This window comes from Nomia melanderi, chromosome 1 (genome assembly GCF_051020985.1).
Source record: "Nomia melanderi isolate GNS246 chromosome 1, iyNomMela1, whole genome shotgun sequence".
NCBI classification, from domain to species: domain Eukaryota; kingdom Metazoa; phylum Arthropoda; class Insecta; order Hymenoptera; family Halictidae; genus Nomia; species Nomia melanderi.
Window position 1 is genome coordinate 10689413 of NC_134999.1, and position 18986 is coordinate 10708398.

At 45.4% G+C, this 18986-nt stretch overlaps 1 protein-coding gene across 3 annotated transcripts in view; it reads right to left on the minus strand.

Annotated features, from left to right (window-relative positions):
- bi (T-box transcription factor bifid) overlaps nucleotides 1–17976 on the minus strand; it is a 109048-nt gene extending 91072 nt beyond the window's left edge. Inside the window, exons 1-2 of one of the 3 annotated variants that reach the window (XM_031978363.2) lie at nucleotides 15565–17976; nucleotides 2533–2851 (exon numbers count right to left, since the gene is read on the minus strand). In XM_031978363.2, the coding sequence (XP_031834223.1) occupies nucleotides 2533–2851; nucleotides 15565–16282 (1037 nt within the window). In that variant the 5' untranslated portion in view covers nucleotides 16283–17976. The remainder of the gene's footprint in view (nucleotides 1–2532; nucleotides 2852–15564) is intronic. The other 2 variants (XM_031978361.2, XM_031978362.2) reach the window with 2 other exon arrangements.
- Nucleotides 17977–18986: the final 1010 nt, after the last annotated feature.

Sequence of the window (18986 nt, forward strand, 5' to 3'; positions counted from 1 at the left end):
CGTAGAGACCACCGGACGTAGATTGGGCCAGGCACAATTTCCGCGCGTGTAATTATCCGTGATCGTCGTCTGCGCCCCCTCTGGGACAGGCCTTAAACTCCTCGACTGCTTATTATTTATCGATGGAGATTGATTTAGAGCGGGGCACGGCCCCTCGATCATTTTCGACGGTTATATCCGCACCGTGATACGTGTCCCGACGTTTTTGTGACGGTTCAAGCCATTCTCGTCCTAGCTAACCGGGCCTTACGCTATCTGGGCGCGAACCACCACCGTCATTGTAGGTTAATGCGGCGTATGGAAGGGGTTTGGCCACGCGAGGGGCCTAGTACGTGGGCAACAGTTGTTTAGAGGTTCATCTGGGGTGGGGAGTGGACGATTTGAGTTGCGCTGTAGTGGTTTGTGTTTCACGGTAGCTGTTGTGGGGAGATGTTCCTTTTCATCGTGAGAGAGCTAACTCTTTGTATTATTTTTAGTTCTATAACTATTCTTTGTATCACAGTTTAACTCTCTGAAAAATTGTTAACGAGATTTTTCGTTTGTATTTTTTTTCTACTTATTGGTTATTAAGTGTTTTAAAATATTAGAGAAAAATTATTCTTGACATGAATTGTTTAGAATCTTCATATACAGGAGAACGCACAATACCATTTTCGTTTCTTTCGCGGTTGTTCTATTCCGTAAAGAATTGCGTTCACGATTTCCATCGAATATTTTCTTTTGCCAGCGGTAATATTAGGTACACTAATAAATTCAATAAGTTTATGGACACTTCATCGCCTGCGCTTATTTTTCATTTTCAAATGAGAAAATAGCTACCCTCGGAGCAAAGCTATATAAGAAATAATATGTGGTCATTTAATTGTTAATTGCTACCTGCGCCGCAGACCTACCCAAGCGGGCCCAGAAGTTAGCCTTTCTCGCGGAGTGCATTTTCCGAATGTGTTATTCCGTGGCAAACTTATATACCGAAGCCCTCGATACTGCGAGCGAGCAAGTTACTTTATTCGCCACTCGATTGAACATCTACGTCGTATTGACGCTAATGACCGCGGGACGACCACGTCTGTTTCGTAGGAAATGCCCGGAAAGCCTGGTTAATTATTCAGCCCGTTGAAAGAGAACCGACCAGAAAAAGGGGAAAAAGGTGCTCCCACACTAAATCCGCGCGCGGGTATAGACGCTAGGCCGCCAGCTGGTGATCACAATCCAGGGTACACACCAGCGCGTAACTTTTTACACTCATCTGGACGTGTCGCATATGAAATATGTAAACATGCATGCTCGCCCTTTCACTCGCCGTCTCGTATCCACCCGTGTTTTCGAGCTATTTCCGAGCTATTACAGTTTCCCGGCGCGGGTCTCGGCCGTTTTCCGTCTGTCGTCGGAATAATGGAGTTTCGTCTACCAGGCGGCTCGATCGAACCGCGCCGCGCGGCGAACTTCTTACTCCTGTTCGTTCAACTCGCGCGGCGCGCGCCCCGTTACTCTTTCTACCCCCTTTCGCGTCGAGAGTTCGCCACCGGTTTACAATCCAAGAAAAATTTTCGATCACAGAGCCGGCTCGCTTCGACGGCCATAGAACCTTTGAATTTTTTACGGTGACGAGATACAAGAGTTTTAAACCGAGCCAGCCAACTGAACCCGACCAACCGCTGACAGATTCGTTTTCGAAAGGGGTTGCCGAGGTCGCGCGCAAGAAACTTTTACGACGAGAGTATTGAACGACGCGATGCGACGTTCCCTTTACCCGCAATCCCGGTGTACCTTCGATTTTTCCCGAACCGAAATCATCTCCCGCCGAGCGAATTTCGCGAACGAGTCCGAACCCGGTCAGCGGGGACGCGATTTCCTGCGGTTTCGCGGGCCCCGCTTGACTTCTCGTGTTTCGCCCGTAGCCCGTCATTTTTCTCACGGCTCTTGCCTTACGTCGTCGCCTCCTATCGCGAGCAACGCACTCTCCGCGCGATTGATGTGCCCCATCACTCGCCGAAAATCGCGATGCCACCGCGCGCGACCAAGCGTTCAACTTGGCGATCGGCGACCACGCTTGTGACTCATCGGTTGCTTATTAGCATCATCGAAGTGTCTTCCCGTTCGTCGAGCAATGAGGTGTTTGTATTGCGACACGCGACTAAATATTAACTATAAATATACTGAAAGCTGGCAAAGAGTTGTTGACTATGTAACAGTATTTTCCTTGAGTTACTTTGAACCAAGGAATATTTATATTTATTAACTGGGAACTAAAGTTCACTTGACTCGGTTATGTAAGATGAAGACTAGAGGAAACTGGTGCAGCTTTGATAAGTCTTCCGCTAATGACAGAAATTACTCACACCTGAACAACGAATTTTATGCAATTACAATGTATAATTAATGTAAATTAAGGTGAAACATTTTGCAGGTAGTTCCAAGATAATTTCTAATATTTATCTACCATTTACTTTTTTACGAAGCACTTCATACATATCATAATTTGCATAAAACCTTGTTATTCGCAGATATTTTTTGAAAGGTTGTGGAACCTACCGGCCGCTTTTCGTGATCACCATCTCCGTGCCAAGTTTGTGGAACTTCTCCCATAGTTCTTTGCCTTCAAGGGTAACCTTTGGATCGTCGACGACACCGTCGTCTTCCGGGGGTGGCATGAGGGCAGGATGAGGGCCGGCGAGGGGGTGATGGGGCGCCAGGGGGTGCGGCGACGTGTGAAGCATCCCCGGAGGTAGATGAGGCCTGAGCGGCCTCATCGTTGGCGCACCAGGTGCACCCTGATGGTGGTGGTGCAATGCTGCCGCTGCGGCCGCCAGGACGGCTGCTTCTTCGGGGGTGTGTGGGCCAAGGCCTAAGCCTGAAAGAAACCATTAAAAAATTATTAATAAATCATTCATTTGATTCCCAACCCGCCTAAGTCTTCCATAATCTCCTTTTTTCAATGGTTAACTCGTAATCACAGCTGTTTAATATTAGTAAACCGCTGATTAAGCAAACAATTTCGGAATAAAATCGCGAAGGGGTTGAAGTACCGGAGGGAATCGTGTTATTGAGCGAAGTGTGGAATGATTTAATATGATTAAACGATAAACTGCGTCCGTCAAACTTCGGCTCGCGTATCCAGCTCGGTATTGATAATATTCGATTACAATTACCGCGCTCCTTAATTAAAATATTATTAATCATTCGTTTCAGCGGATTTAAATAGACGGTTCGCAAAACAACGGGCGCCGTATCAATTTTTGGCGCCGCGCTCCACTCCGGTATTAACGGCGCGACCCGCGATAATCAATGCTCGAAGTACCCGAGTCGAGTGAAACGATATTGTTCAACGGTTAATCAATCCCATTTGAGAATTAAGTGTCGGAATGTTCGACGGTGTTCCGCGGAACGCGAGCAGACCGCGGATTTTTCGCGGATGCGAATCTTGAACGTTTCAGCGTCGCTTCGAGGGTCGATCAATCGGTTCGATCGATTCCACAAGAACAATTGGTGACGATAGATTGCTTTGTTGACCTTTGGACAGCGTCAGTTCTATTTTTAAGGTGCTACGTCTGTCCTGAACCGGGAATATGGGAGTCGTTTACGATTCGATCGCGATTTTTCAATGGTCAATTCGAATCGAACTAACTATGGTCACGGAAATGTTATTTGGAACCATCTGAAGAAACGTCCTTTCATTCTTTTACGTCATAATGCTTACAAAGCAATTATTTTATATTTGTATAGCGTCGTCTATTATTATTCAAGGTTCCGAATTTTTATTTACCGCCAAATATAATGTATATTCAAGTTTTTATCGACTTCGTTACTCATTCCTCTAAAAACTATATCCATATGAATTATCGACATAAATTGTTCTGTTCGTTTGATAAATAATTTTGTTTTTCCTTTTGGTACGACGAGCGTGTCTGGGCTCAATTCCCCGGGAGAATTTCATTTCCATTCGACCCTGCTGACGATTTAGCTAAGCACAATTAGTAAGTTCCCTGTTAATAGGCCGATTAACGAAACGGTTCACGTGACTCCCTTCGGTCGTGGTACGTCGCGCGTTAACGTTCGACCGAACGACGACCATATTTATTATTTCTGAATACGAATGCCGCTAGCATCTACATAAAATCCTCGTAAATTTGTCGGCTCCCCTTTTAACTAAATTGCGGAATCAATAACCGCCGGCGATTAAGATAACGAGCAAGGAGACGCGATCAACTTTTCCAAATCGGCCGCGTTCGCAAAATTTATCTGTCGCTTATTCTCGAAATTTATCGATCCTTCGCGGATTAGGTAAGAATCCTATGAACCGTTACAGTTAAACAATAAAATCGAATTAGCCGCTTGTAACTTCTGAAAATAATACCCATATTTTCCGATCCTTTTTATTCCAGTTGATCTAGAAAATTCTACACCAATTTTCTGACATTCTAAAAAATATTATACTCTCCTAACGCGATCTGCGTCTTTCGGTGAAAGTCGCGATTCTGGAATGAATTTTGCAATCGTTCCCACGATTTGTAATGTGACCCTAGAACCGAGATTTTAGTTGCAGACCAATCAGCCATCACCCTCGTAATCGATCGCGATGGGAATTATCATTAGCGTATTATAGGCAAATCGTGATTATATATTTATGACTAATCACCCGGTTAATAGTCAGCGGCACGGACACAGGCTTCTGGTATTTTCTTTACCGTTCCGATTGATCGCCGACTGCGCCCGCGGTTGGCGGGAAAAAACGGGGTGGGTGGGAAGGGGAGAGGAAAAAAGCGCGAGGGAATCGCACGAGAGGGGAGCGAGAAAATGGAGAAGGTGGAAAAACGCGCGAAACCTGTTGCCAGAGTTAATGACTTCATGATTGTTATCATACAAAGTCTGCGCGAGCCGATCATTAAATCGATACCGTTCATCTGTCTCGTATTTCTCTGCGTCCGCGCCGTTTCACCTGGATTCCCGCTCGCGGCGTTTCCCGTGCGTTGAGGTTCGCGCGCGCGCACCGCGGCCTCCCGTTTCCGATTCCTACCTCGTTCAGATTCGGTTCCAACGAAAATATGCTAATTGAAATGGAACCGCTCAAACGGAATTAGCCACGGCGTGTAATTGGCGAGGGAACGCGCGGATGGAAGCGATACGGGCTTCGAGCGGCGCGCATGAAAATTCACACGCGTAACTTTCGACGGGAACGAAATTTTATTCGCGAGGCGAACCAAGGATGCCGGCGAAACGATTTTCCAGAGAAAAGTGCGATTACCTCGCACACGTCAAGCGGAAAGCTATTCCGGGATCTCTTCTGAAACGTCGAATGTAACGTTTTCGTTAAAATTCAGCTGTGATAATTGCGTCGGGGTGTGGTTTGTCGACAAACACGGCGAATGCTGTTATTATCGACGTCAATGATATTATTGTAACGCAAATGAGCGATTCCCGTGCGATTTAATTGAATCCGATCGTTTGCAGCACCGTTGCCGCGTCATGATTAAATCTGGTCGCTGGGAACCGCTGCGGAAATCCTATATATCGATTTTCGGCGGAAGTTGTACGCGTGTCGAGTTGCATTTACTTACCGATAATACCGATCCCGGTGTACGATTGATTTCCTTTTTTGTTCGTTTTCGAAATCGCTCCCGTACGCGTTAATTACAATGATCCGTCCCGTCTGAATCGGTACCAATTTTCGAACCACTTGTTGGGCCTCCGATCATTTCAATTATTTTAATCTGAAGATACATTGAACGGTTCGAGCAGCGCTCTCGAAAAAAAATTCTGCAGGCGATACTCGTGACGAGTGCCCCGTTGATCAAGACCACCGCTGTTTTCCGTTAATTTCGCGTCGCTTGACAGTCACTCGATAGAAATTCGGCCGATTATGTTCTCCACTGTTCGATCATCGGGATGAAATATCGCAGTAACCGTGTATCGGGCCGCCTGGCGTTCGCGATTTCCGCGCGGAACGTGAAAAACAAGAACCGTTACCCGGGCCGCGCTCGATCAGCGATCCATTCTACTTTTTATCAGCAGAAATTTCACCTGAAAACACGAAAGACAATGCCGGCCGCCATTAATTGTGCCGCTTTCCATCGACGCTAGTTTTGTTTCATACTTTTTCGCGTTTCCCTACAACATGCCTCGAAATGCGCGTTTCGAATCATGAAAAAATAAATCTTCGTAACAGAATGCATTGATGATATGTGTTTACTCAGAGCTTTTTCTATGATTTTTTATTTTCAAATAAATGGAATTTCAAGCATTCGAAGATGTCACTTTCCTGATTTAAAGTTCGAATTTAAATTTCAATTTTCTAGGAAACGGGGTTTTATATGAAAAAATGTTGCAACACATTTTTGACGCAGTATTTCATGGAGTATAGGAATCCTGCAATTTCACGGCAATTTTCTTGACCTGTCGCTGATTTTCCTAGTTTTCACCGAGTCCGGCGTTGACGCGGCTCGCGACACGCAGCGAATTTTGAATTTGTCGGACATAGGTCGCGCCCTTGACGAGATTAATCGCTACAAAGCTGCGGTCAGTTGGCTGGTAGCCTGACTAGGAAAGTAAAAGAGTTTGAAAGATAACCGGGAAAACAGTAACAATGACATATTAATGTCGCTGACACAGAGAGAAATCCTGATTCTTTCCTTGACATGCTTTTTCCATTTTTTAGATAACAAAATTTATGTGGAACTTATTGGAAACTGAACATTTCCTGTTTTCGGTTCTACATATTTCTTAATGTGACTTGTCATCAGATTCAGAATCATCAATTCAGAAAGAATATTTTGTTTTCCCCCTACTTTTTATAATTTCCATTCATTTTGTAATATAGTTACATCTAATGTTTACATTTCGTCGAATATTTCAGCAGAGGATAAACCATACTACAATTAAATGACATTGACATTATAATCTCAATAGGGATTGAAATTGCTTAAACAAACAAAAAGTTATAATAAGATAATATAAAAGTTAAATGAAGCTTACGAAACAATATCGCTACATATCAGCTAGAAATGACAGAACTAATGTGACGCACACAATCTTTAGAAGCCGAAAATACCTAGGCAAGATGGCGGTCACACAATCCCTCCGCCGACCATTGAGCTCCGAGTACTTGCTCCATTTCGAAAAGACAGAGCGTAATGGATACCAGGATAGGTTTCTCATAAGAATATACAGAGATCGTTCCGGATTCATCCAATTATGCGAATTCCCGTCGAAAAGGAAGTAACGAAGATGGAAGGCGGTTAAAGGCGGCAGCTGCGGCTTCGGCCTCCCATTGGACACGGCGTGTTAGGGGAACGAGAAGGAGAGAGAAGGCAACAGAAGTAAAGAGAAAGACAACGCGTGTCAACGGGCGCGGCGAATTAATTCATCATTGAAGTTAACGAAGGGAATAACTAGTTGTAGCGGACGAGGTGGACGCGTGTAATAATCAGATGTCAGATAAGACACCGCCGGCAGAAAATCGTTTCTCCGCAGTCGGATCCGCTGTTTTACGCGACTGGAGTGACATATCGCGATACGATACTCCTCTGTCGCCTATCCACGAGCCTAACCATCCGTTTTCTCACCAGTTGAAAACAAAAGAGTACAAAGATGGCGAAATAAGCTTGGACACTCGACGACAGCCTGCTTCCGGTTCTCCGATACTTCGAAGGATGCTACCCGAAGGAAAAGCTGCGGCGAGTCAACGGATCGAAGAATGATTCTATCAAACCCACGAGCTGTATCTCCAACATTGTTCAGTAATTAACATTTTAATTTGAATATATTTTTATCGGACATCTCTGGAACTTCCGAAGAGGATCCAGGACTTCAGAGAACGCTCCCGACCGATCTGGAACAATGGACTTTCTAAGGAGTTTAATTTATATTAGAACAGAACCAAAACAATCCTCTACACGGGCCACGGCCAATTTTAATGACGGGTGGAACGGACACGTGTGCGCGTGCTCTTTTTTGGAACACCCTCATTAATATAATTATTCGTAATTATGTATGATTTATGCGCCAGCAGTGAATAATTACGATTCTGTTCTGTGGCTTTCGAAACCTATTAGAACGAACAGATTGGTGGTGTATATTTCGAATTGTGCGGGCATCCTGCTTTCGAGTTATCTGAATATTGTTACACCCTCGGGGGAACCGCGAGCGTCTTCGAGAATTTTCGTTGGTTGACGCTGTTATACTCACTGGGAACTTGTTTCTGATCATCTAAATATTCTAATCACGAATTCTTTATCAAAGAAATACTCTAAATATCATTTGGAATTATTATTTTCATTATTCAGACACTTTATTGCTCCTATAAAATGTATGTTTTGTATTTTACGTAAATATTCTGCTGAGAAAAGACAATAGGTCGCAATAAAAGATAATACTCAATTTGACGCAATATCGAGTCATTCGTCGTTAAGGTGTTACACACAATTCTATTTGTAGAAACGATTGTTCTCGACACACGAACTTCAACGATCCACAATTCAATAGCAGCATAGACATAATTCCTTCATAAACTAGCTATGTAGAATCTATGGAATAATTTATTAGAGTGTAACTACATCTTGAAGATACCACAATCGCTGGAAAAGCCATCCAATATCTACGGATGTACGAGGAGAATAATTTGTTAGAATAAACGCGAAAATTACTTGTAGATCTTCATATAGATTTTCATGCCAACTAGAATTCTTTTATAATTCACGAGGACTGAGGTGAGACAGAAGTTTCCTTCCTCCATCAATGATTTTAATGTGTTCACATTCAAGTGAAAGTTATATTAAATTTAATTGTGTTTCTCACATCCGCGTATGATATAAACTTTCCCGGAAAAATGATATAAAATTTCCCGGCCTAATCGTTCGTATTTACTGACTTTAATTCATTTAGACACGTTCTAACATTGACTACATGAAAACCGATATGAATTTTCCAGCAAAATTAGTCGATTCTGTATATTTACACGAACGTAGATTTATCTGAATTAGAAACTGGGTTCAACTGGAAGTGAATTCAAAACTTTTCGTCTGATAGTTTCTCTTGTTCAACCTGGTCGGATATTTTATTGCACTGAATCTACTTGAAATGCATGAAACGCACAATCTTCGGGGATCGAGGAAGAAAAAGTACCGTTCGGCGTAATCGGCGCACCGTCCCAATGAAAACCAGGCTACAACCCCGCACATTTTCCAAACGTTCACCGGGTCCCTCCCTTCTCCCCGTTCCCCGTGCACCCTCGGCTGACAGCCACGTCCGTTTCGTTTGGCGAGCGCCGATGGAACAAAGACAATGCGTTCTGGACATGATATCGGTGTTGCTCCTTGGCGTTGCTCGTTTAACGCGAAAGATATGCCAGATCGATTGCATTATCGCAAACGGGCTGAGCTGTAATATATTGCCGACGTGCGGCTAGGATTTTTCTTTCCTCAGCTGTTCGCCGCGTTCCCGATCCTTATCATCTTTCCTGCGTTGTTCCCGGCGTTGCCCAATAGGGCCCGGTTACCATGTTTTCCCGGCCAATCCGCGGTATCGACGATTGAAACACGCGGGAACGCAGTCATTCTTCGGGACAAGCATTTTTTCGACGATAAGTGTTCGGGGATCATTGAGAACCGCCAGAAGTACTTGCCAATTAATGTTTTCGATAGTAGAGGTTGTACATTTGGATGAAAAAATTATTTGTATAAGAAATGATGTATTGTCTACATAAAATAGGGGTGAAACATAGATTACTTCTCGTTCTTTGGAGGAAGAGCAATAGTCAGTAGTTTTTGTAGGAATTTTTATTTCACTGTTAAGTTTCCAGATCACTATATTCATATTTCTTAAGGAATTAACTTTATTTTTTATCTAGGTGACAGATTTCTAAATATTAGTGTTTGACGACTGTTTTAGAGAAATATTATTAATGGTATTGTCATTCTGATATCCTGGTATTATTGCTCAGCTTCGTTTTTTGAAAATGTTCTGTAAAATTTGTAACACCCTTGGTAGGAATAGAGGACTCCTAGCTAATCATTTGACTTCAATTAAGATCGTGCATTTAGTATTGGGAACTGATCATTTTCAAGATTTTCTTATATCGATCGAGCCTCCAACTCATTATGTATCAATTCACAGAAAAAATACATATATCTTTGTCCCAGTTTGCAAATAAAACAGTGCGGCAATTAATTAATATTTTGTTAGGTCTCAAGACTGTAGCTATCGATGTTCCAACATGTTTTTATAGAAAATATTAACAGTCACTTTGATACTTAACGTTTATATCCCACATTTTATTAATTTCTTTTCGCTTTTGCGTATTAAACGACTGGAACAACTTGAAAGTTATCACTTCTTACAAAGATATCGCACAATCTAGGGTACACATTATTCTATGTCTTCAAATGCCTGCACCGTCTTAAGTGAACGTCACCAAAAATAATAGCAAATATTTGACAATTAAACATTTCCACAAGATAAATATTCTAATAATATTCAGTTTGAGCCTAACACAAACTTCAAGTGTTCATTTTCTAATTGTAAATATTAAGATCTAATATATTCGCTGAGTGGTTGAAAACAGAGTTTTCCAGATAGAATTCCGAACACTTCGAGTAATTATAGATGGAGTCGGTTTAAGTGTAATGCACAGTGTCCATTCAAACGACCAGAGAATGCACTTGCGTGCATCTAAACAAAAGTCGCCATTATTTTTCCCGATCTTCTATTCGGCGCGACGGATGCATTGCGTAAGACGGACAAACGGACAGACGTGGAAATGCGAGTTCCCGTGAAAAGCGGCCGTACTTCCGGTGGACAATGGCAGCGCGCCAGCTTGACGAGCGGGCCACGCGATTGCTGACATTTTTAGCGATTTCCACGGCTTTCGAAATGGTTTGTCTGATCGGCGACAGAGAAATCTGATTGTACCTAAGAAAATCTGCTTTCCTGAACAGCAGCTCCGATGAAAACGATTCTATCTAGAGGAAGAACCTATCAGATACTCCTACGAACTTATCTTACATTTTAATTTCATCAAGATTGGGTTTTTTGAAGAAATTTTTGTTCAAAACGATTATTTTGTGATACTAAAAGATTTAATTTTATTGCAATAGTACAAACAATGGATTTTCTTTGACTGGTTGCCTGATTTTTAATTTTTTCAGTACGAAAAGTAATATACCTAACTGTTAAACCAAATCGATTGGGTAATTTAAGTCTACCGATTGTTGATTTTCGCTTAGAATTGTTTTTCAATGCTAATGTCAACTAATCATTACTTGACGTCAGAGAACGATTGATTCTAAAGATTTTTCCGACTTTTCGTCAATAAAACACGAATTTTGAAAATAATTTTATACATATGAATATTTTCAAGTTAAAATTCTAAGGTGGTACACCCTTAGTCGCAGCAATATATTAACCTCTTCTCGAATTATTCGAATAAATAAATATACGCACATTCTGAACCGGTAAGAAAAGAAAAAAATCATAGCATTATGCTGACATAGGAAATAGAATTATTGTGATTCGAGATCGCTTGAAATATAGCACGTCAGGATAGTCAGGCATGAGTGGTCAGTACTACGCGCCGAGACGTGTACGGTGGCCATCTTGGATCGAAAGAAACCGTGTCTGAAAAGCATGCTCGAATCGAAATCCCGATTCAAATCAAATGTTTCCTTAATTAATGCTCGCCTATTTCGTGGGATAAACTCAGTACCATTTTGTATTAGAAAATAATGCGCCTTGATTAGGCACGATCTATTAACCGCTTGAGCACATAATCCGAGCTAATTTGAATTCCGATGTAATGAGCGAATTTCCTTTGTCCCGAGTTAACTCCGACCAACCGCGCTAGTCAAGTTTATTCGGTAACATGTGTATTCAATAGCGTCCGAATCTCAGTAATTAAACTCGAAATTTTTCATCTAATTTTCATCGTTAACGACGAAATAACTCGGTTATAGGTTTTCTAATCTTTCCATCAACCCACTTTTTCTAAGTTCAGAGATTCACTTCTAGATTTCATTGTTATTTACAATCAGACAAAATGAAGTGTCATTGAATTGTCATTCAAGAAAATTCAGATTTTCGAAGGAATTCTTTGGAACGCGATTCGATGAAAATATTTTCGATCCTGTGACGAGAAGTTGACGTGATTTCGAATGGATTTCACCGCGTTACGGAATCACTCCCAGAATTTTCATCGAAACCGACACGCGGGTACCGTCGAGGATGTTCGGTTTTCATTTTATTCGTATCGGTGGCTGATTGAGAGGAGTGCGAGCGCGTGTCGCTGATCGCGGAATTAATGGATTTTCCCTTAACTTTTGCGCGGCGGCGTTGCGGATCCCGCCGCGAGGAAACGCGAGCTTCCGGTATAATTCGGTTTTAATTGGCGTTTGACGCGGGTAAGCGTCGCGAATTAATAAATTAACATAGGATATACGATCAACGCGAAAAGCTTCGATTTCATTTCATATGAAATTATCAGCCGGATCAGGCATCCGAATTGCGACGTTAATGAACCCTATCCCGATTTCAGTTTCCTCGCCGAGTTTCCAATCGATTCGAAGAACTCGCGTCGTCCATATTAACGATTCCGTTTACGAATTTTTTTTCTCTCTTCGCCACCCCGATCGAGGCATTCCGACACACAGATCGCGAAATTAATTCGTTCTTTCACAGAGTCTAGTTTAATTATCGAGCAACACCGAGTAATAATCTTAATCTCGATTTCTGCCGATGGGATCGGAGATTGTTGAGTCCTGTCGATCCCCGTCTGAGGAGAACGGAAATTAATTCCGTCAAGGAAATTCAGCCAACCCGAAAATTCTACTTTTAATGAAACTTCACGTGTATGACGCATCGGAGCGTGCACGCCATCCGAGGAACGATTTTTTTTCAGAAGAAAATTGCTTCGAGGGGATGATTCAACTCCCAGAAGTTTTTTCACTCCATTTCGTTTCCACGACGAACGAAGTATCGCAAGTAAGTCATTTTACACTTCTGCAGACTCATTACTTGAATATGAATCTATGAATCATTTGCAAAATAATAATAAAGAAACGTTTACCTAAAGATAACGCGTCAGGGTCCAATTTTTTTACAGTTCGTGGATGGCACACGTGTTTCTGAATAATTCATGCGCGCAAACGTTTGGTGTATCCGAGTCGTGGAAAGATTATATTAATAGAAAAATGTGTAAATTTGAGGGGATGATCACCGTCTTGGAGACGTTCTACGATGAAAAAAAAATTATTTTCCGTGTACATGATTATTTACTGTCCATACATGCTAAATCTTAGTGAAATTTAGAGTTTCAGACGACGTACTAAATTTACTCCAGATATATTTTTACAGCTTATCGTTTTGTTATAATTCATATCAATTTCAAAAACACTTCAGCGACTCCGTGGCAGATTAAAATCTTTTATAAATGTAAATTTGATCAGGGCAAATATTTAACTCAATTCCAAACATAATCAGGGATAAATTCAATAACAATCGCCGCTTCAAACTCGCTGAATCTCACCTACTCGCGACACGATTATTTTCGTTTACTTTCACGATATTTTATACGCATAAATATTATTCCTTTCATTTTCTCTTTTATAGTTTTGACGATTGTGTGCGCAGTAAAATCGGATTATTATTATTATCATCCTGCTTCATGCCGTCCAACGACAATGAAGATGGCAGCCTAGCCGTTTCGCCTCAAACTTTCCTATACAATTATCTCAAACGTACCAATGATTCTAATTTCACCTGCAAATTTTTTATTTGTAAAGGAGAAGGAACTTAAAGAGCAGCTTAAAATCGTGCATCGCATAAGATAATCGGCCGGTGGCTGGTCGAGATGCATAAATCATCCGGTTCCATGTGAAACGGCGAGGTCTAACAACATCGTTGGGAACGATTGACAGCCGTGTTGGCTGGCCAAGTGAAAACACCGCGCTACGCCGCGTTAACAAACCGATCGTCGATTCGGGAAACGAATGTATCTGCGGAGATCAGGCCGGATGAATAAGCGATGAAACGGTTCTCTCGCGTGCCGGCTGTACATCTTCCGCCGGCCGATCATTAGAAACGTCATCGCGAGCCATCGGCGAACGGAACGGGATCGGAGGCCTGCGGAAAACCCCGGGGAAAGTGAACGGCCGCGATCCGTGTCGCTGGATCGGCCGAAACGAGCGCTGGAGCACGCCGGTTTGCGCAAACACGCAACAAGTTCACCCGTGCTGATCGTAAACCAAAGCCTGCTGACGCGGTAATTAAACGCTGCCCGATTTTTCCATTGCGCACACTTTTTCTGGATCATTTACCGATTTTTCTGTAACAGCAACCGTTTTGCCAGAGTTCCAAACGTGATTCGGACAAACTTCGATAATCCTGACAGAGAATTTTTTGGTATGTTTTGGAGTGTTAAACAAACAAAAACTTTTCAGACAACCTCCAAGATCCCGATACTGTTTTTCGAATTCTAATACCGATTTCAAGCTTGTTTTTACCGGTTTACAGAAGTTTGCGATCCCTGACACCGAGTCGCCTTCCTGCTCCAGTAAATTGTGTTTTTCTCGAATGGAACTACTCGGTTTTCTCGGCAACCGGCAACCTTGTTCCAGCGATAAAAGTTGCTTCTACGTTTCCGGTTAGGACCGGCGAGGAAACTTGTGATCCGGGTAACAAGTTTTTGAATATTCCCCAGGGCGCTCGGGAAGCTTCATTGCCCTGTTCTCGATCGTCGCCGCGAACTTTTTCGTCTTTTCGGTTCTCTTGAATCAACGTTTACGGTCTCGGTTAGAAACAACTCGCGTAGAATACCTTCTACGCGGAGCAGAGACTCGAATACACGACGAAACGTCTTTAACTCTCAATTCTAGTCTAGATTAATCGGATAAAAGTGTTTGCCTTTGAAGATTAGGCTCGCGACAAGCAGCTACTATATTGTACTCGCGTTCCACGGTCTTGTACCCTTCAAATCATGTATCCACATGAGACTATTCCGTATTTTAACGACACAATTCACGTTTCCGTGTAGTTTTTCGTGTCCCATCCTAATGAACACGCGTTTCGACAAGATCAAACATTAGAAATACCATGTTTCTCGCGTAAGGGGACGATATGTACCAGGGCCGAAGCACTGCCTCATCAAGAACAGACCCCTGATCCCTGAAATCCAGCCAAACCGGAATCCATTTACCTATTCAGAGCACAGTTCCCATAACTATACACTTTCAACCGCGAACTTCACTCACAGCGTACCCTTGCGAGCCCAATTATTTTCTAGTGCACACAATCCACGGGTGCCTATATTCCCGTCTACGATCTCTCCTCCTGAACAAACCTTTCGATCTACGTCCTACCCTCTCCCGACTACCAAACTTATACTGCCCTACGATGCTAGACGAATCCAACCCCTATCAAAACCAAACAGAAGAACACTGTACCGGACAACTTCGACCCGATCACGCCGCGCACGATACAATCACCCTTCCATTTCTCATTTTCCGTCGATCCACGACACTTTGGAGGTATCTTTCAAACCACTCGATATCATTAGGTAACGACACTGTTTGGCTGGCTCACCTGGCGGTGTGATTCCGTGGGGGTTGAGATGGGGATGATGGTGGGCGCTATTGAGGATTCCCTTGCCGGACAGATGGTGGGCCGTCGGGCCTGGCGAGCTGGTCGCCGGCAAATGGGCCGCCGGATTGTAGAAACCGGCCGCGGCCAGGGTGGCAGCGCTGAAGTAGCTCGCGACGACCACCGCCGAGGACGGATGAGACAATTCCCTCTGGCTGGGCAACGGCGGTGGTGTTTCCGGCGCGGCGGCCGGACTACCTGGTCCGCCGGGCGGCGGCGAAGCGCTACCTTGAGAAGACGAGCCACCCAAAATCGGTGGATGAGTGCTGGCCGCGGTCAGCAACGAGGACACACTGAAGTCCGTCGGTCGCGGCGCGGCCGGGGCCGGCAGGTGACCACCGGATATGTGACCGTTCGGATTGTTGGACGGCGTGCCGGCGATCGACGTCGCGAATGGCGAGTGCTGATTCAGAGCCGTCGCTGACGCGGGGTACGCCATCCCAGGCCCCCCCGCCTCGGCCCTCGGCCCCGTGTTCGCACCCTCGATCACGTTAGCCTCCAATTCTCGTCTACGCCGTTGACCTTCGATGTCCTTCCCGGAGGAGTCCACTTCCTCCTCCTCCACCACCTCCTCGACCCGTGATCGCTGCTGCAGCGCGGAGGGTTGCGGAGTGCTGGCGCAGTGGGTACCCCTGCACGCCGTGTCTTGTTCGAATCTCATCGAGACGGGCCGGGTGGTGCCGAGTCGCGCGAGATTCCTCTACGAGTGACTCAAAAAACTAGGAGGGCTCTCACTCGAGATTTACGACCTAGGAGAACGGCGAGCGATCCGCGCACTCTTCACCCAACACCAGTTAAACAACACCACTTGTCCCTTCATGGAACCGAGAAAACTAAAAACAACTGTAGCCGGCTAGCTCCCGATACGTTTCGTTCCTGTTTCTTTCGATTGTTGTTGTTGATTACTTCGATTTAACAGTTTCCTTTCGGCGACACTTGAATCGCGGGCACCTTGTCGATTGCAGTCCAATCGCACTGGTCGTGACGGATGAATACAAACGTCCACGACAATTAACTGTTCGGTTCGTTCTCGGACATGGTTCACCAGCCAGTTCCGAGTGCTGAAGAGCGTTCAGGAACGGATCCCGCGATCCTCGCTAGGCTCGCGGTCCCACTGGGATCCTGCGATCGCCACGAGCCCCGTCGCGAATCCACCAGGGGACATCGTACGTCGCGACGGGCCTAGCGTTTCCGTGCGGCGCGGCGGCTGAGCCCGCTCGGACTCTCGCACTTTAGTCGGAAAAATAGTTTTCACGACTTGCTCGAAGAAGGGAAGCACAGTTCAGCACCGGGTTCGAAGCACACTTTCTCCCGATTCAACTCGGTTTTCAGACACAATCATTGAATCTTTCCTTTTCTCTTTCTTAATCTTTATCAGAACGAAGGAACGCGTGCGCGGAGCACGGAGAGGAAAAGTCCACTGGTCACGTCTCAAGAATATATGTATATATCATATATATGTATATAAGTATATACAATATATGTATTTACACTTGCGCTGACTGAGTATCCTGTCGTTCACTGTCGTTCACTAAAGCGCACTCACTGGTGCCCGGGCCACCGGGTCCCACCGGGTTGTTCCTCCGTGCACACTCTTGATCACCTCACTGACGAAAATCCCCGGCCGGTTCGCGCGGTACGCGGGCCAGGCGCGGGCGAGCAGGTACGGCGCGCGATGGGAACGGAGAGCGAGGCCGCGCGGCGTCCGGCGCGCGTGGAGTAACGGCGTCCGACGGACGACAACGGCGCGGCGGCAGCAGCAGTAGCAGCAGCGGCGACGACGACGGCGACGACGACGACGGCGACGACACCACGACGACGACGACGACGCCGTCGTGGAAACAGTTTACAGTGTGCCGTGTGTGTCCGCAACCGCGAGAGACACTGGACGACAAAAAGCCGATAGGAGAGGAGAGAGAGAGAACGAGAGCGAGAGAGGAGGAGAGAGAGAGCGAGAAAGAGAGCTGTGTGTAGTGGCTCGGCTGCTCTGCTCCCGAACCTGGGCCGGAGAGCGGACGAAAGGTGTTACTTGGGTGGCGCCGCGATGGTCACTGAGCAGCGCTAGGATTGACACCTCCTCTGGGGGCTCACCCCCACACCTCCCGCGGAGGTGTTGGTGTGCTAAAGTCCTCGTCCGGATTCAGGGCGTGTGTACGCGTGGCTACGTGTACGGGGGCGGCCGCGTGTGCGTGTATACAGGCGAGCGGAGTGTGCCTGCGCCGACGAACGGACGCGGGAGGCGTGAATGCTGGTGGGCAGCGACGCGAAGACTGAGACGGTGCAGGGGCTCCTCCTCCCTTCCCCTACGTCTCCAACCCGGCGGTGCATTGGTGGGGGAACGTGGTCCGACGAACGGACCGCTATAAACCGGCCGGGGCGGGACCGAGACGGGAATAGGCCTGGCCGATCGTCGGACAAGGAGAGACGGTACGCTATAGAGGCGCCCTTCCACGGCGTCCGTCGGGCGATAATGAGCGCTCGTAGTCCGGATTGGCGTTCCGGCGCCAATCCCAGCGGCGTTGCTCTCGACGCCTTTCCCGACGTCCCTCTCTTTCTCTTCACGCTTCAACCCTCTCACTTCGTCTTCCTCTGTTCCATTCAGTTCTTCTCTCTCGGGGATGTCCCCACCACGCGACCGGTTCTGCACCACGCTTTCGACGTTCTTCCTTCGACGTCACTTCTTTCGTCTAGCGCATGATACCGTGTCTCCCTCTTCGTTCCACTAGCTAGCGTGTACCCCACCATTGCCGGTTGAAGGGTGTTAACCGCGAGTACGCCCATTAACACCACCCTCCTCGTGGATCGCCTGTTCCGTAGGCGGGGGAACCCCGAAGAGGGGGAAACCGCGATCGACGTTGCTCGAAGCTTCGCTGCCGATAACCGTGTCGTGTCGATTGACACGGCGGATTTTTACCGGCGCTCGACGCGCACCCAATCCATCGCGATAGACCGTGCCGCTTCGCGTTCCTTGTTTATTGCGGCGAATGTCTTTGATTATTCGCATCATGGTGGGTAACGCTCGTCGGTTCAACTTCGGAAGATATTGTTCGCTGACTTGTCTGAATTCTGTGGATGAGACATTCCATTGAATGTGCCGATTTGAAATAATATCATTTACGTAGAAAGAAAAATTGACTCATCGATTTGAAATTTCGTAGCAATATACTCCAAAAATGGTTCAGTAATTGAACTAACATCCACCGTATTTTTGCTCACAACGCTCTGACTTTCAAATTCTATTTTCTAACGTTCACAAGAAAGCAGACTATCACATTCCTGTTCCACGGTATAAGAGAAACAAATTTAAACTGCGACAAACAACGAGAGACCCGTCGCGAAAACGAGCATTCGTTCCAGTCTTCTCT